Source organism: Trachemys scripta, chromosome 7, assembly GCF_013100865.1.
Source record: "Trachemys scripta elegans isolate TJP31775 chromosome 7, CAS_Tse_1.0, whole genome shotgun sequence".
Taxonomy (NCBI): Eukaryota; Metazoa; Chordata; order Testudines; family Emydidae; genus Trachemys; species Trachemys scripta.
The window spans coordinates 48538298-48557171 of NC_048304.1; the positions used below are offsets into that span (position 1 = coordinate 48538298).

Consider the following 18874-nt stretch of genomic DNA (forward strand, 5'->3'; position numbering starts at 1 on the left):
CACTGGCCAAAAGCTGTTACCTTCGGACAGCTGTTTGGTGGCCTCCATAAAATGAGTTGGGCAAGTGTTCATGCCATTGCTGGCATCTCAGCAGAGGGGTTGCACAGCCCCCTCTACCCCAGAGAGATGGACCCTCTTACGCTGAGTGTGATCTGTGGTGAGATGTCTTCATTCATCTGGCACTTGGCACCAGCATTGTAAAACCTGGGGTGATTTAAGCCCTACCCCCCCCCCACCCCCCACACACACACTCCACCATGGACAGGGAGCGCTCTGTGCACCTCTTCGGTGGATTGAGGGCACCTTCCCCTTTGCTGCCAGGTCTGTGGGATGTTCACACCCACCCAGGAGATGGGACACCCAGTGAGCGATGTTGATGGGAGCTGACTCAACAGCCAGCTGTATGAGAGAGGGTCACCACACTGCTGGCTGATTAGCTGGCAGATGGATCCTCTGTCATTGAGGGGGCCGTGAGAAAGGAGGCTTAGGCCTCAAGGCAGGTCCCAAGGAGAAGCCAAATTCCAGCTGAGCAACAGCTGAAGTGTGTCTGTGAGTGAACATTTAGGGGTGTGCAAGTGATGGGCTGAGCTCCCAGCTCCGATTGGTGTATCGGTAATTGGGTACTGCAGGGGGCTCGGCACCTGTAGAATCTGGGCCCTGAGGGCTTGTCTATACTACCGTGTGGGGTCGATCTAAGATACGCAACTTCAGCTACATGAATAGCGTAGCTGAAGTTGATGTACTTAGATCTACTTACCGCGGTATCTTTGCTGCGGTAAGTCAACAGTTGATGCTTTCCCATTGACTCTGCTTATGCTTCTTGTTCTGGTGAAGTACCAGAGTCAACAGGAGAGCGCTCAGCAGTTGATTTATCACAGACGCGATAAATCGACCCCCACTGGATTGATTGCTGCCCGCCAATCCAGCGGGTGGTGTAGACAAGCCCTGAGTGTATCAGTCTGCCTGAAACTGTGTGTGTCTGTGTCTGCAGCTGGACTGGTGTGCCTGCCTCTGTAATGCACACAGTGTGTGTTTGCACATCTCTGCTTGGATGTGTGTGATGTGTGGGGTGGAATGTGTGGATGGGAATGTTGGGGGGTGTATTGTGTTTCTCCATTGTTGAGGGGTGTCGAGTCTCAATGTGTGTGTTGTGTGTCTGCAGCAGTGGGATGTGTGTGTATGACAGTGTGATGTGTGCCTACGGCTGCAGCAATATGATGTGGCTTTAGTAGTGTGATGTGTATGTATCTGTGGCAGCGTCTTGTGTTTGTGCATGGCGGTATGGTGTGTGTATGGCAGTGTGGTGTGTGGCAGTTACAGAGGGGTGTGTGTTTCTGGTAGTGTGGGTGTGTCTACGGCAGTGTGGTGTTTGTGTCTTCAGAAGTGCAGTGCGTGTGTCTGTGGCAGGGTGGTGCGTGCGTGTGTGGCGGTGGAGTGTGTGTCTGCAGCAGGGGCGTGTGTGTGGCAGTGTAGGGTGGGTGTGGCAGTTTGTGTGTGGGGGTGGCATTATGAATGGTGTGTCTGCGGTAGTGATTGAGTAGTGCTCCGTGAATCTCTCTCGCTGCCTGGCGGTGCCATTTGACCTGTAACTGAAAGGCCTGGATTGTGGGTCCCTTAGCTGAACAGCCCGGAGAGCTGCCGCCACATGCATCCAAGCCCACCAGCTGTTTTCCGGAGGGCATGTGCTAGCACAGCAATGTGGGGACGCCATGGGCTGAGGTTTGGGGTGACGCAGGGAGCGTCAAATCCATGTACATTTGTTCTCTGCCTGTCAGGCATTTGCTCACTGTACAGAACCACAAGGGAAAACATGTTCCCTAAGGCCACGGCACCTGCTTGCCTCCCACCCCATGTACTCTCACTCTGTCCTAGGGGGCCAGGTGGGGAAGCCAGGGGGAGATTGCCGTGCAACTCAGCGAAGGCAAGTGCAGCAGAGAAACGAGAGGTGCGTGGAAACCGGGGCATCTCTGAGAAGGCTCTGGAGAGCCACAGCCCCATGCAGAGTGAGTCTGAGCACGCCGCTGGCAGGGCGGGTGGAGTACCCACTTGGTAACAGCCGCTGCAGCAGACTGTGCCTCTCCCCATTCCTGCCTGGCTTCCATCAGGCCTGGCACGAGTTCTAAGCAGCACCTTCGTTAGCCCCATTCCCCTCACCTCCAGGGCATTCCCACTCCGCATTCCCCAGCAGTGGGGGCTCAACAGATTGCAGCTGGCCAGCTAGGAGCCCTACCCCTCCTGGACTGCCAGGGTTACAGAAGGAAGGTTACCAGAGGCTCTGGCTGTGCAGGCCAGGAGCTGTCAGCTCAGGAGGCAGGGGTACAGGGCAGCAAGCGCAAGGAGGAAGGGTGCACACTCAGTGCAGGTAAGATATGTGGAGATGTAACCAGGCTCCCCACCCCCTTCAGCCTCAGAGACATTGGAAACCATGGGGGAGGGATTGTGTTTGGGAGGTAGAAGGGGCTAGTGGACAGGGCCCTGAACTGGGACTCTGGAGAGCTGAATTCTAGTCCCGGCTCTGCTTGTGAGCTCAGGTAAGTCACTTCCCCTCCCACCCTTTGTCTGTCTTGTCTGCAGGGCCGGCTTTAGGCCAATTCAACCAATTCCCCTGAATCGGGCCCTGCACCTAAGAGGGCCCCGCACCCAAGCCCCGGCACAGCATACCGACAAGAGCCAGTGCGCCGTACCGGGGTGGCCCAGCTTCCCCAGGGGGCAATTTCAAGGGCCTGGGGCTCCCAGCATGGGCTGGAGCCCCAGGCCCTTTAAACTGCCACCAGAACCCCACTGCTGGATCCCTGGGGTAGGGCTGCGGGGCTCTGGGGGCTATTTAAAAAGTCCAGGGCTCCCATTGCTTCTACTGTCCCGGCCCTTTAAATAGCCACTGGAGCCCCGCCGCTTCCCCAGGGCTCCCGCAGCTATTGAAAGGGCTGGGGCGGTGGAAACAGGGGAGCCCCAGGCCCTTTAAATAGCCCCCAAAGCCCTGGTATAGCGGGGGCTCCGGGGGCTATTTAAAGGGCCGGGGCTCCAGCTGCCTCTGCTGCACCCCCTGCCCGCACTGGCCCCGCACCCCCTGCCCTGCCCGCAGCCAGCCTCTGTCTCCAGCCAGCCCTGCCTGCATTAGCGCCGCACCCTCTGCCCTGCCCGCAGCCAGCCCCAGTCTCCAGCCAGCCCTGCCTGCATCAGCCCTGCACCCCCTGCCCACAGCCAGCCCCTGCTGCACCCCCTGCCTTGCCTCCAGCCAACCCCTGCCACACCCCCCTGCGGTCCTGCCTGAAGCCAGCCAGCCCCACACACATCCCTGCCCACACCAACCCCGCACCCCCTTCCCTGCCCACAGCCAGCCCGTCTGCAGCCAGCCCCACACCCCCTGCCCGCAGCCAGTCCCTGTCTCTAGCCAGCCCCGCACCCCCCTGCCTGCAGCCAGCCCCGCAACCTCTGCCCTGCCTGCAGCCAACCCCTGCCGCACCCCCCTGCCTGAAGCCAGCCAGTCCCGCACTCCTCTGTCTCCAGCCCTGCCAACCCATGCCGCACCCCCTTGCGGCCCTGCCTGAAGCCAGCCAGCCCACCCCACACACCCCTGTCTCCAGCCAGCCCCACACTCCTTGCCCTGCCTGCAGCCAGACCCTACCTCCAATCAGCCCCTGCCCTGCCTCCAGCCAGCCCCATGTCCACTGGTGCCCTGCAGTTCTCAGGGCAGTAACCCTGCACTCCTGCTTCAATGAGGGGGGCAGGGAGCAGCTGGGATCCACACATGTGCACACCGGGTGACTAGACAGCAAGTGTGAAAAATCGGGACAGGAGGTGGGGGATAATAGGAGCCTATAAAAGAAAAAGACCCCAAAATCGGGACTGTCCCTATAAAATCGGGACATCTGGTCACCCTAGCACATGCCCAGGGAGTGGAGGGGACCCACACATGTGAAACGGAGCTCATTAATAACCGATCAACAGCATATGTGATGCAATGTACATAATATATAATTTTATTATTTATATAGTTATGGAAAGTAAATAATACATGGAAGAAATGAAAGGCTTTTTTTTACATGTTTTTTTTTGGGGGGCCCTGCCAAAAATGTTTGAATTGGGCCCCGCACTTCCTAAAGCCGGCCCTGCTTGTCTGTTTCCATCACAGGCCCGTTGGGTGGCTGTTTCTCACCGTGCGTCTGTCCCGCACCCAGTGCGATGGGGTCGTGATCTCAGCAGAAGCCTCCAGAAAACAAATAACCTCAAGTTTGGGCCAAAGATCCTTATAAACAGAGCTGTGCGCAAGGAACGAAACACGGTGCCCAGTGTCACACAAATGTTTCTGTGGCTTTGTTCCAAACTGCTTTGTGCCCTGGACGTGCTTTTCACAAAACTGCTGCCAGCTGACTTGTTCCTGCCCCGCACCTCGTCACGTGCAGCGTGGCATTTCGTGCTGTGGGGCTGCAAGCCGGCTGTTTGTCAGGAATGAGGAGAGTTTTCAAATCTCCCAGCATAGCCTTTAATTCTCCACACACACACCCCACCCCTTTGAAGGTAGAACTGGGGAGGGTAAAAACAGATCTTGCTTCCATTGGAAAACTGCAGATTTCCACTGTTTTTTATGCACACACAGAAATGGGTCACTTAACATTCCAATCAAAGTGCAAAGATCTGGCAGTAAATATTAATAATTTGCAGTGTGAGAGCACCAGTCTGGGCGCCACTGTGCTGGGTGCTGTACAGACACATAGGGCATGCCTGCGCTACCGTCTCCCCTGCATGCAGACCCATGCTTGTCAACCCCTCCTCTGAGCATCCATGCTGCAGAGCCATACACGGGCCACATCCACACAGAGCTGCAGTGACCTGGGTTTGGCACTAGGGTTTCTGGGGGCATAGCCCAGGGTTCCCAGCACCTCACTAACTGGAGCCATTGTAGGAATTGGTTCACAGCATATTGTGGTAGAACGTGTCTACGCTTCCCTCTGCGGAAGCGATATTGGCCAGTGCCAACACATTTTAGCTAAGGCTCCACGTGCTCCATGCATGAGTCTATTCCTGCCAGGGCTAAGTCATGGATCCAGCCCTGTTGGAGGAGCTGCTCCTGCATGCCGCAGCGGGGTACAGAAAGAGGGTATGGCAGACGGTGGGTGGCATTTCCACAGCAGTCGCTGACCCTCAGAAGCTGGCAGGAGGTCTCATTCATGGTGAGAGACAGCCCCTGCCCTGAAGAGTTTACAGGATCAGTGTTTTAAGGCTGTAGAAGACAGGTGGCTAGAACAGACAGACGGGGGGAGCGCAACGAAACAGTGAGGCCATACTGATCAGTGGGTACAACATAGGGTTACCATATTTTAAGTGTCCAAAAAGAGGACACTCCACTGGGCCCCGGCCCCACCCCAACTCTGCCCCCAGCCCCGCCTCTTCTCTGCCCCTTCCCGGCCCCGCCCCAGCTCCACTGCTTCCTGCGAACATTTGATTCGCGTGAAGCCTGAAGCAGGCAGGAAGCAGGTACGCTGGGGCGGGGGGGTGCGAGGAGGCGTGGCCCAGTTCCGCCCCCCTGGCCGAGCGGCTCCCTTCAGCGGCCGGCCCAGGCCAAGAGGCTTTGGCCCTGGCGTCTCTCACCCGGCTTAGCTTGGGCCCTGGGGCGCTGGCCCCCGGCCAAGCACTGCCAGCCCCAGCCCCCGGCCGAGCACCCCTGGCCACGGCCCCTGGCCCCGCACTGCCGGCCCCGTGCCGGCCCCAGCCCTGCACCCCCGGCCCCACACCCCCGGCCCTGCACCGCTGGCCCCCGGCTCCGCACTGCCCAGCCCCAGCTCCGGCCCCTGGCCGAACACCGCCAGCCCCAGCGGCTCCGGCCCCCGGCCGAGCACCGCTGGCCCCTCCCTCCCTATTTTCCTGGACATGTCCGGCTTTTGGGGATTTCCTCCCGGACAGGGATTTGAGGCCCAAAAAGCCGGACATGACCAGGAAAATCCGGACGTATGGTAACCCTAGCACAACACACCAGTGTCCACTGTTTTGCAGGCATCCGAGCAGTGGGCAGCATTCTGGAGGAGGACAGGGAGGTCCTTTTGCAGTTGTTTTGGAGTTAGGATTTTGCATGAGGTCTTTGCCGCCAGTATTGTGTCCTGCTTTGTGTCCCCCTGCCTCCAGGTATGAACCTCACCGCATGGTGCAGAGCTTTCACCCTGTTGCTGTGAGGGGCACTTGGTGGGAAGCAGACAGTCTGGTTTTGTGTGTGCTCTTTAAACAGGCGATAAAGGCTTTCCTAATTGTTCTTAGCCCATGGGTTTGGGGTGAGGTTTTTTCCTCCAAGCAGCTAAAAATAACTTAATCAGGTCTGGCCTTTGAAACCACCAGGGGGGCAAACAGCATCTTAATATGAATGTGTGTGTCAGCAACATAATCACTAAGAAAAAAAAGGAAACTGTGCTGATGGAAGAGTTTAGCATTTCGAGCTCATTAAGCTGATATGATACTGAATGGCGGGTTGCTTTCAATTTGCAAGGCCTTTCTGCAGCCTTCCCTTGGCTTTCCAGGAGAGCTAGCATCATCTTCTCTCCCCTTCTCCTTGGCACGCTTTCCTGAGCAAGTGGGGCTGCTACAGCTGAGGGTCTTCTTAGCGTAAGTACAACGTATGGCAGGGGGCCCGTGACCCGGATTCCTCACCCAATTTGGTCCACTGGTTGGATCATTAGCTTCCCCGGCCTGGGCTAGGTACTGACAGGGAGTGCTATGTGAACGCTGATCCATGCCCCCCATAGCTGAGGATTTTTTATGCCAATTTGTGCTACGGTGCTGCAGAGCTCTGCTGTAACACCTGCCACGCTCCAGTCTCCATGGCATACAAGTAATGCCGTTTGCCTTGGTGTCCCAACTTCCATCACAATCCATAGCAGCCAGCACAGTGGCTCAGCAGGCCGTAGTGTGCTGGGCGCACTAGCTGTGGATCTGGCTGCAGGGGTCAGAGGGGGGCTGAGGAGCAGCACTTGGGGAAACGTGGCACTGAAGGACAGGGGAGCTTGCAGTGCACGAGGAGTGCAGTTACTGAGTGGTACCGAGTGTGAGCCTTGCTCTGCTACAAGGACTTGTGTAGAAAGGAGAGCGCCTGGCAGAATCTCCCATGAGCCTGGTCCTGTCCACTCCCAGTCACTGAGTCAGAGCCCCAGGGAGAGCGACAAAGCCCTGTCCATCTGGATGAGTGAATAAGCACACAGGCACACAGCCCCTGCCTTCCCAGGCAGTGCGTACACCCCACTTTTAGGGACAGCCGCAAACTGTGCATCCTGGTAACACTGATTTCAAAAGACACCATTACCTGCAGAGCTGGGTATTTGGTAGAGGAAGAGAGGCTATTCCCAAGCTTCTGGAACGCCCACAGGCCCAACTGAGCAGTCTGGCCATTCACTCTCCCTATACTTTGGATAGGGCAAGTTTTTCCCCACACCCCATTTTTGACTGATTTGCGTTGCAGTGTCCCCAGTGCCTGTACAAAGCCAGGAGGAGAGTTCTGCCATCATGAATTTTTGGGGGATAACCAGATCAGTAGTCGCCATGCTCATCGGCTAAGCTGTTGTCATATCATGTATTATTTCCATTTAAACCTTACGTAACACAGCAATGGGAGCTGCCATCTGCTGGAGCCAGTGCCGTCTGCCCCTCCCACCCAGCACCCCATCTTCCAAAGAGGAAGATGACCTTAACATAGGCAGAATTTGGGGGGCATGGGAAGGTGCTGTAACAAGTTCTGCGGAGGAGACTGCTCCCAGCTTGCACCCCTGAGGCAGGGAGTCAGAATGTTGTTTAAAAAACAAAGTGGTTAGCAGGTGATTAAGATAAAAAAGGGCTGTTAGGGTGGTTCCTAAAGTTAAATGATCTGTTCCAAACTTTGTGAACTGCAAAAAGTAGGTAGACAAATGATTTTTCTACAATTGTTTCAATTGTTGTATTCAAGAGGTGGTAACAAAGTTACTAATTTCTTTCTTTAGGAAGATCACTGATTTTTAGACAGGAAATGCAGTAGATCTAATCTACCTGGATGTCAGTAAGGCATTTGATACAGTTCCACATGGGAAATTATTAGTTAAATTGGAGAAAATGGGGATTAATATGAGAACTGAAAGGTGTATAAGGAACTGGTTAAAGGGATGACTACAACAGGTCATACTGAAAGGTGAACTGTCAAGCTGAATGGAGGGAGGTTACTAGTAGGGTTCCTCAGGCATCAGTCTTGGGACCGATCTTATGTAACATTTTTATTACTGACCTTGGCACAAAAAGTGGGAGTATGCTAATAAAATTTGCAGATGACACAAAGTTGGGAGGTTTTGCCAATACCGAGGAGAACCCGAATATCATACAAGAAGATCTTAGATGACCTTGTAAACTGGAATAATGAAAATTTATTAGTCTCTAAGGTGCCACAAGTACTCCTGTTCTTTTTGCAGATACAGACTAACACAGCTGCTACTCTGAAACCTGTCAAAAATGGAATGATGTTTAATAGCGTAAAGTGCAAGGTCATGCATTTAGGGACTAACAATAAGAATTTTTGCTATAAGCTGGGGACATATCAGTTGGATGTGACAGTGGAGGAGAAAGAGTTGGGTTTATTAGTTGGTCACAGGATGACTATGAGCCACTGATGTGATGCGGCCGTGAAAAGGCTAATGCAATCCTAGGATGTATCAGGCGAGGTATTTCCAGTAGAGACAGGGAAGTGTTAGTACCATTACACTGGTGAGATTTCATCTGGAGTATTGTGTGCACTTCTGCTTTGTGCTTTCCCATGTTTAAGAAAGATTAATTCAAACTGGAACAGAAGCAGAGAAGGACTACTAGGATGATCCTAGGAATGGAAAACCTCTCTTATGAGAGGAGACTCAAAGAGCTTGGCTTGTTTAATCTAACCAAAAGAAGGCTAAGGGGAGATATGATTTCTCTCTGTAAATACATCAGAGGGATAAATACCAGGGAGGAAGAGGAATTATTCAAGTTAAGCATCAATGTGTACTCCAGAACGAATGGATGTAAACTGGCCATTAACGAGTTTAGGCTTGAAATTAGACAAAAGTTTCTAACCATCAGAGGAGTGAAGTTCTGGAGCAGCCTCCCAAGGGGAGAAGTGGGGGAGAAAAACCTAACTGCGGAGCTGTCCCTAGCTATTCTGGGGCCCAACGCAGCCCCCCCTGCAGGGGGGGGGCAGACCTCTGCAGGGAGGGGGGGGGGGGGCCCCAGGTCTCCGTGGAGGGGGGGGCTGGCTTGAGGAGCAGGGGGGAACCACCCCCCAGCACTCACCAGCAGCACGGCTGGGGCCGGGTCTGCACTTCCCACTGCCAGTGAGTGCAGGCCCGGCCATGCTGCACTCCTCAGGGGAGTGGGGGCAGGGCTGGGGCGGGGGCCCTGCGGAAGAGCTTGAGCAGCACACAGCTGCATACTTTGCATATGGGTAAGGATGGCCTTGCCTAACTGGCTTCAAGACTGAGCTTGGTAAGTGTATGGAGGGGATGGTATGACAGGACTGCCTACAATGGCGTGTGGCCCATTGGTGACTGCCTGTAGCAAAAATCCCCAATGGCTGGAGACGGGACACTAGATGGGGAGGGTTCTGAGTTACCTTGGAAAGAATTCTCTGTAGTATCTGCCTGGTGGGTCTTGCCCACATGCTCAAGGTCTAAGTGATCATCATATTTGGGGTCAGGAAGGAATTTTCCCCCCGGTCAGATTGGCAGAGACCGTGGGGGGGGGGGAGGGGGCGTTCACCTTCGCATGGGGTCACTTGCAGGTTTAAACTAGTGTAAATGGTGAATCCTCTGTAACTTGAAGTCTTTAAACCATGATTTGAGGACTTCAGTAACTCAGCCAGAGGTTAGGAGTCTATTACACGAGTGAGTAAGGTGAGGTTCCATGGCCTAGGCAGTGGCGTAGCCAGCTTCTGAGTGCAGGGGGAGCAACCATAAAAAAGGCGTCCCCCCCCGGCTCCTCCTTTGGCCATGCCCCCCTTGGCTCCTCCTCCGGCCCCTCCCCCCCAGCCTCCTCCGGCCATGCTGTGCCCCCCCTCGGAGGGGCGGGCGGGCGCTGCTTGCTTCTCCCGGGGGCTGAGGGGAGGGGAGCACTGGGGCGGGCAGCAGCTGGCGAGATCCCCTCTCCCTGGCAGCTTCCTGCTTCCCCGGGCAGCCCAGTCTGGCCATGCTGCCCCCCCACACTTGCCTGCAGGACCCCAGCGGCGGCCCGGCAGGCACTGCTTTTGAAAAATGAACTGAGGGGAAGCGGCTGCTTCCCCTGAACCCACCTAGCTACGCTATTGGGCCTAGGTCAGACTAGTTGATCACAATGGTCGCTTCTGACTTCAGTAAGCATCTCTTAGTAAGAATGTACATTACAATTTTAAATCTAACCAGTGTCCCATAAGTAACTTGGCACAAGATGTCAGAACATGTTAGTATTAGAGTTGAGTGGGTCTAATATTTATTTAATTTTCTTTCTTGATATAGGAATTAGATACAATGCTCCTGTCAGATATTTCTAAGTTATTATCTGCAAAAACACTGGAGTTTTCAGTTGCCTAAGCAGCCCCTGGAATCACGGTGAAAGTTGCGCTCTCCCCATCTCAAATGGTTCCCCTGTGGGCAGGCTCGGAATTTGTGTCCGCCGCCGCCCCCCTCCCTCCCACATGTGCGGCTCTGTTGGCCTGACTGGAGCTGACACACACACACACACACACCCCAAATGTAGAAGTCAAACCTCACCTATGGACCTTAGATCTCCACAGCCAACCATCCCTAGCTTTCAACGATGACAGCTGCTCTGCACGCCACAGGGAACAGCTCTCACAGCATGTGGTGCTCAAAACACAGGCTCCAGCTGATGAGCTGTGCATTGTGCACAGAGAATTTGAAGTTTGATGCTGCCAGTCCATCATGCTTCATTTTGCACTCTCTGAATCCAGACCCGCCAAACTTCCTGCTGAGGATTCTGGGTAGTGTAGTCCAGCAGGCTATAGTTATTAGAACAGCCAGTAGAAGGCATTTAAAAAACCATGTGTGTATTCATAATTGCTACATAGAGCCCTGAGCTTTCTGTGGAGCTGACTGTCCTCCAGTTATCAGAGAGTAATTTAATCATTGGCTCTTGAGCAGTTTTATCCAGCCCAGCACAACAAACATACACATACATGCCCTCTTGCCAGCCACTGCTGTAGTTCTCCCATCCCAACCTCATCCTCCCCAGGTGGCCCCGGGCTGCGATGCAATGCCAGTCCCTTCCCCAGGTGGGTTGGGAGGCCGGGGCATGCTTCACGCTCTGTCTTTGCTCATTGCAGGTATATCCAAGGGGCCTCTTCTCCAAAGGACATGGTGATCATCGTGGATGTGTGAGTGTTGCCCGGGAGGAATCTGTAGGAACCCTGGATTCCTTATATGGCCAGGACCTTCTTGTGAAATTCTCACCTAGCCAATCAACAGGCTGCAAATGGGTGGACCCAGAGTGAGCATGTAACTCTGCCACCTCCACCTCCCCCAAGGGATGGCTCTGGGGGGCTGCTGAGGAGCAGTGGGGTCACTGGTCATGCCATTCTCCCCTCCCCTGCCCTGTTCCTGCAAACAGCAGCATCCTGTATTCCCCACCCCAGAGCTATGTATCGCCTTGAGCCACATCACAAGCCATGTCCCCTCTGCCTCCTCAGGAGCGGCAGCGTCAGTGGCCTCACCCTGAAGCTGATGAAGACGTCAGTCTGCGAGATGCTGGACACCCTTTCGGATGACGACTACGTCAATGTGGCTTCAGTAAGTACCGCTCTGAGGAGGGCAGAGGGGTGGGGAAACCTAGCAACAAGAGATGGAGAACACCCTTTATGTCCATGGCCCACCAGCCTGTGCACCACCGTTTGGTCTCAGTTGGGCGTAGTGCACCCAAATACCGGGACTTGTAGCCCTCCCACACTGACACGGCTCACTGGGAGGAAATTTCCAGACTACATTTCCTTTGGCTAAATAGCAAACCCATGTAACTCCCGGTCAATTCAGACTGCATTGTTCTTTCTAAAAGAGAGAATTTCTGGGCTGGAATCGCTCGGTGGAGTTCTCTGGCCTGTGCCGTGCATGAGACAATCCGAACAGTCCCTTCTGCCTTAACATCTAGGGAGCTGCATAGCTAGTGATCTGGGAGGCAGTGGATAGTTCTTACGGAAAGAGCGTTTCCTGGACCATGGTGGGTGCTGGGATTGTTCCCAGATGAGCTGGATTTGAAGATGCTCTTTCTTTTGTGGCCTTTTTGTGGCCTTGTGCAAGAAATTCAGGAAAGTACCTGTAACTGTGCGAGACTCACCCCTGAAGCACCTCCTGCTGGTCGGGAATTAGCTCTCCAGCCATCAGAGTGCCTCCTGCAGGCCAGTGTCCCACTTTTCCTGGCCCCGTGTCCCTCCTGGACCCAGTGGTCCTTGCACACCGGAGTGCTGCCCCCTGGCAGTGCACCCCTCAGTCTCGGGGTCTACCCCCTTCCAGGGAACCCCCACCCACTATCCCCACCTCGCCTCAGTCTTTGGCTACTGCCCAGTCTCCATCTAGCCCCATTCATTGGGGTAGACTGCGGTATAAGCCACTCATCCCAGGCAAGGGGGTTTGGACCTGCTGCCTCTTCCTATAGTGGAGCTGCCCCTCTGCAGCCCTAGTACTCTCTAGTGGGCCCTTACTTCGGCCTGCAGCCTGGGACTCTGCTAGGATGGAGCTCCCCAGCTCCTTGGCCCTTCCCCAGTACTGCTCCATCCTCAGTACCTTCCTCAGCTCCCCAGGCATCCTGGTCCCTCCCTCTCCAAAGGCGAGAGAGAGAGAGAGTCTATCAGCTCCTGGCTCACTGGCCTTTTATAGGGCCAGCTGTGGCCTGATTGGGGCGTGGCCCAGCTGTGGCAGCTTCCCCAATCAGCGAGAACTTTAGCTTGCAGCCCCAGCCCTCTCCCAGGGCTGGCTTTAACCCTTTCTGAGCCGGAGCAGGTGACCACCGCACTACATCCCCCCCCTCAAAATCCCCACTCCTGGGGTTAGGGGGGGCTCATGTCCTGAGCTCCCCAAAGTTGGCCCTCCAGGGCCGCCCCTCCAGGGCCACCTGCTTCCTTTCAGAGGCCTCCCAGCCTCAGGCCATCTCCCAGACCTGTACCTTCGCCTTCCGACGGGCCAGCTCCTCTAGCCGTGCCTGGAGGTCAGGATCTTCCAGGCCCTCTTCCTTCAGGGTCTGGGTCCATTTCGTCTCTTGGACGTAGCCCACCTGGGCCCCAGCCTCTTGCTGGGCCCACTCAGTCTGGGTTTCCTTATTGGAGATCGGCCCAGTGACGGTCTGGGTCCCGACCTCCTTCGGGATCCCCTCCATCCCGGCAACCGACTCCACCTCCAGTTCCAGCCCCTCCGGGTCCACAGGCACCTCCTCCTGTTGCCCCTCAGTTTCCCTGAGGGGGCAGTGCCTCCTAATGTGTCCGGGTATCCAGCCTCTGTGCTGCCTGGGACTTCATTAATGATCTGGAGGATGGTGTGGACTGCACTCTCAGCAAGTTTGCAGATGACACTAAACTGGAAGGAGTGGTAGATACGCTGGAGGGTAGGGATAGGCTACAGAGGGACCTAGACAAATTAAAGGATTGGGTCAAAAGAAACCTGATGAGGTTCAACAATGACAAGTGCAGAGTCCTGCACTTAGGACGGAAGAATCCCATTCACTGTTACAGACTAGGGACCAAATGGCTAGGAAGCAGTTCTGCAGAAAAGGGCCTAGCTCCTTGGCAACAAGGGCACACTGTTGACTCATATCCAGCTTCTCGTCCACCCATATTCCAGTGGACGAGAAGATGGATACGAGTCAACAGTGTGCCCTTGTTGCCAAGAAGGCTAACGGCATTTTGGGCTGTATAAGTAGGGGCATAGCCAGCAGATCGAGGGACGTGATCATTCCCCTCTATTCAACATTGGTGAGGCCTCATCTGGAGTTTTGGGCCCCACACTACAAGAAGGATATGGAAAAATTGGAAAGAGTCCAGCGGAGGGCAACAAAAATGATTAGGGAGCTGGAGCACATGACTTATGAGAAGAGGCTGAGGGAACTGGGATTGTTTAGTCTGCAGAAGAGAAGAATGAGGAGGGATTTGATAGCTGCTTTCAACTACCTGAAAGGGGGTTCCAAAGAGGATGGATCTAGACTGTTCTCAGTGGTACCAGATAACAGAACAAGAGTAATGGTCTCAAGTTGCAGTGGGGGAGGTTTAGGTTGGATATTAGGAAAAACTTTTTCACTAGGAGGGTGGTGAAGCACTGGAATGGGTTACCTAGGGATGTGGTGGAATCTCCTTTCTTAGAGGTTTTTAAGGTCAGGCTTGAAAAAGCCCTGGCTGGGATGATTTAGTTGGGAATTGGTCCTGCTTTGAGCAAGGGGTTGGACTAGATGACCTCCTGAGGTCCCTTCCAACCCTGATATTCTATGAGTCTATGATTCTCGTGGTCCAGCCCGAGTCCCGTCCCCTTGCCAGGACTGATGTGTACTGTCCGCATTGGGCCTGGGCATGTCCACTGCACGTGGCCCCATCGCCCACAGGCCCAATAGGTCAGCAACTGCCGAGGTTTCCTCACCTGGTGGACTGTCTTGGGCAGTGGCACCCCGCCCATACCCCAGTAGGGACAATCCCGTCTTAAATGCCCCATCTGTCCGCAGGTGTGGCAAGCCCTGCACTCTTCCACTGGCCTCCTGGCCTTGGTGCTCCGCTTCCCGTCCTGCTGTCGGTGGCTCCTCCAACACTCCCTCTGGAGGAGTTTCACCAAGGTCCGCTGCTCCCTCGCCAGCTGGGCCATCTGTCCATGGAGGGCCCATTGCACCTCCCACGGTCCACTCTGGGTCTTCTGGCCCCCCTGCAGGTCATCAGCCCCCTTCCACCCGGGGGCTGACACCGGGGCCCACCCAGGAACAACACCTGGGATCTCCCCATAGAAAACCCCAGTGTACCCGGGATCCATCATCCTCTGGGTCACTCCACTGTCCTGGGCAGTAGTCCCACTGGCCTTGCCCTGGCCCCTTGTATCAGGGGTGGACCACTCATGCCCGCATTCTCCACCACTTGTAACCACACGGGACTCACCCCTGTGGCACCTCCTACTAGTACTTTCCTCAGCTTCCCAGGCAGTCAGGTCCTTCTCTCTCCATATAGCTAGAGAGAGTCTGTCAGCTCCTGGTTCACTGGCCTTTTATAGGGCCAGCTGTGGCCTGATTGGGGCATGGCCCAGCTGCGGCTGCTTCCCCAATCAGCAATCCTTTAGCTCGCAGCCCCAGCCCTCTCCCAGGGCTGGCTTTAACCCTTTGTGAGCTGGAGTGGGTGACCACCCCACTACAGTACCCCAGACCCCTTCAAGCTGCTCTCACCACGTACAACCCTGTCTGAGGACACCTCTCCACCCCGGCTGAGTATCTTCAGGGAAATCCGCAGCCAGAGTCTGATGCAGCTCTCTGGAAAATGGCCCCGGCCCCACTGCCTGCACAAGGGATAGGCAAACCAGGAGGGGTGCAGCAAAAGCCTCAGCTGATCCTGAGCCATGCTGGAGTTCAGCTCACTTTCTCCTGCTCATTTCCTTTCCCAGGAGCAGGGGCTCTGACGCACCATCAGAGGGTCTGTCCTGGCATGGCAGGGCCCTGTTGCCAGCGCAGAGCAATTTCATTTGTCCAAAGCGCTGAATACGCACCCAGAGTGAGATGCCTGTTGTCACCCCCTTTGTACCGATGAGAAAACTGAGGCACAGAGAGTTAAAGCCCCGCTGGGAGCTAGTGACCAGACTGGAATTAGAACTCAGGACCTCCCTAGCTCCAGGCCCTTGTTCAGGTCACTTCAGCATGAGATTTGGACAGTTCAGCTGAACCTGAAAGGTCCTTCTTCCCTATGGGTGCCCCTCTGAATGCCCTAGTCCTCTGAGCTTCTCCTGCCACTAGCAAACTACTGACAAGGTGAATCCCTGGCTGCGCTAGTGCAGGGAGAGGGTGTAGAAGTCTCTTCCCTGCCTGTAACAGCAGTCCAGGATTGCAAGCTGTCCAAGAGTCGCTAGGGAAGGAGGTTGGCCACCAACCACATACGTGGCACACCTGGCCCCAGTAGGGTGTGGTCAGACTGTCACGGGGTGTGGTCAAGCCCTCAGTCAGCTAGCGCATATGTTACCTTCCACACCATGCACTCACCTGGGATGCATATCGCACCCACTGCATCGTGCGTCCACCCTGTGCCTGCAGGCTGACTCTCATCACCAAGGCAAAGCCGGCACCACTCCCTGCCACCTTCCCAGTTTGGCTCATCCCGGTAAGGGCAGAAGTTTGCCCCCAGGGCACCAATCCTACATATTAATAAAACTGTCACACATGGCACACACCCCCGCCCCACTCCTCATACTATACAGTATCCATGATTGTTTGGCAACAGGGTAAATTGAGTGGCACTAATTATATTGTAACCTTTTTTATGGCTAACCAACAAACTGTAATTGGTATGTAGATACTCTCTATAGACAAGTAACCTCAGTGCTACTCTGGGCTATGACAGTGGATCACTTAGCTGCTAAATAACTATGTCGTTGTGACTGGAGCTGTGTACAGCGAGGAGCTAAAGAATTGTTATCCAGTAATTTCTCTGTAGAGTAGTTAAATACCAGCTAATTGCACTCTGCTTCTTGGCTGCAAAAAGGTGCAGCATCTATGGTGCTCAGTCTTGCAGAGGTAGAGCGATAGAGAGACTGTGTCACTGAATGTGGTCACTTGGATATGGACCCTGACCCTGACACCGCGCCATCACGACGTACACTTCAATTACTGTGTCACCATGCACGCTTGCATCAAAGAGTTGGGACATTTATGACTAGCCTGGGCATCGTTTCATCTCTGTCCTCCTCCTCCCCTCCTGCTTGGAGGGTCTTGTGACCGGTCCGTGTGTCTGAGGCCTCGTGGGGAGGGTTCCCGCGTCAGCTCGAGTGCTCATTGACCTCCTGGGTGCCATCAGAGCTACAGCGCCAAGGAAATGACCGTGGTTCTTGGGATAGGGTTGTTTTTAATGAGGGTTGCCACAGGCTCTTTTCCTTCCTCCCTCTCCATCCCATCCCTGAGCCAATTCACCCAGCACCTGACAGGCCTTTTCAACCGCCCTAAAACCGCGAATCCCCCAACACCCATCAAAGAGGGTGTCAAACCCAAGTCCAACGTCAACTCCCAGGGAGCCTGGATGACATCTTGGAACCTGGCAGCTTTGCTGACACCTTAGCAGGGCTGGTGAAAGAACAAGTACCCTGGAAAACCTTCAGAAACACTGAGCCCCCGCCACTCCTATGGAGATCAATGGAATTTCTCACCACCTTGGCAAAGCAGGCCTGAGGCATGTGGGGCCGGAGACATATTGGTGCAGCAGGAGGGTCCTGAGATCCAGCATGGCAAGACCTCCCTGGTGTTGCCACACAATCAGTAAAGCCAGCTGATGGTTTCCAGTGAGGCAATAGTAGCTCATGGTGTCACCAGCCTCCAGCACCCAGGAGTTAAAGCAATAATTAATTCTGTAGTGACTGAGATCTGGGAAGCAGCTTAGCCGCTCACAAAATGCCACAGCGTCTGGGAGGAGGCAAGCATTTTCTTTCTTTCTATAATGGGAAAGGGGGTGAGGGGGAATAGCTAGTCCCTCAGAGGCGCTGCCCTCTGCCTTGCATAGCTCCCACAGCCCCATTTACCGTTTCTGTCACCTTTCCCTTCCCCACCCTCTCCCAATGTCTCCCTGCCTTTGATCGATTGCAACCGACAAAACACACCTGCGAGAAATAAATTACATGCTTCCCTTGTCATTTCCCCCACGCCGGCTTTGACGGACGGTTTTCTTCGTGGGAGATGTTCATTGTGGTGACAACGGGCGTTGGCGTGAGAGGCAAAGGGGAGGCTGGGACTTGGGGCTGGCCGAGGGAGATGTTCAGCTGCATCATCCTAACTAGCTCAGGAGATTTTTGTGGCTCTGCAGTGGGTGCTCTGGGATCAGACTGGCTTCCAGGCAGGAAGAGCTCTGGCTTCCCGAGGGTAGAGCAGGATCTAGTTAATAGGATACATGTGGCTTCAGGTAGTCGTTCTGCCGACTGGAGTAAGGTACTAGCCACAGGGCGTATGGGGCTCACAGTCTGGCTTATCCCTGTCACCAGATGGGACACAGAACAGTTTGGAGCAACGGGGACATTTTATCTGCCATGAGTCAGAGGAAATTGTCTCCTAGTCTCCACGCCCTCCCAGGGGGCATTAGGGGTCGGTTGAGAGTCCCCTCGTTTTTCAGGTATGTAGATGCCTCAAAAAAACATCTCGTTCAGGTTCTCCCCATTGCGGGGAAAGAGCAGACTTTGGAGACTCCTCCACAGACCTGGCATTAGGGCAGGCACCGCGGGCTAGTGCTTCGGACCTGGGATGGCTGCAGGCAGGGAGAGCGCCCCTTGGGAAGGGATAGAGGCTGGTGAAGGACGACTTGCAGGAGAGAGGCGGGTGCGGGAGGGGGTTTGAGGTGGTGGGTGCTGGGTGCGGGCTCTGGGCTGGGACAGAGGGTTGGGGTACAGAAGGGGGTGTGGAGCTAAGATGGGGATGAGGAGTTTGGGGTGCATCAGGCAAGCTGCCCTGGGACGGGGGGCCAGAGAGGAGGACTCCCCTCAGCCCTCTCCCCATCGGCAACAGCGAGCTCGGGGTGAGGGGAGGGCCCGGCACGGCCCCCCTGGCACAACACTCACACAAGCCCCCCAGGCTGCTGCTCAGGAGGTCCAGCCAGGATACGCCCCCACCTGGAGTTGTCTGCCGGGGGTAGGGACTGCCACTGGTACAGCAGCCTCCTCAGCCTTCCCCCAGCGTCACTCCCTTGTAGCCTGCAGCGCCGTGGCTGGCAAGGGAGCGC

The 18874-nt window shown here is 55.1% G+C and overlaps 1 protein-coding gene across 1 annotated transcript in view; it reads left to right on the forward strand.

Annotated features, from left to right (window-relative positions):
* CACNA2D2 (calcium voltage-gated channel auxiliary subunit alpha2delta 2) overlaps nucleotides 1-18874 on the forward strand; it is a gene marked incomplete in the record, with an annotated part of 589972 nt that overhangs the window by 484156 nt on the left and 86942 nt on the right. Inside the window, 2 exon segments of the mRNA XM_034776135.1 lie at nucleotides 11288-11338; nucleotides 11651-11750. Coding sequence (XP_034632026.1) covers nucleotides 11288-11338; nucleotides 11651-11750 — 151 coding nt within the window.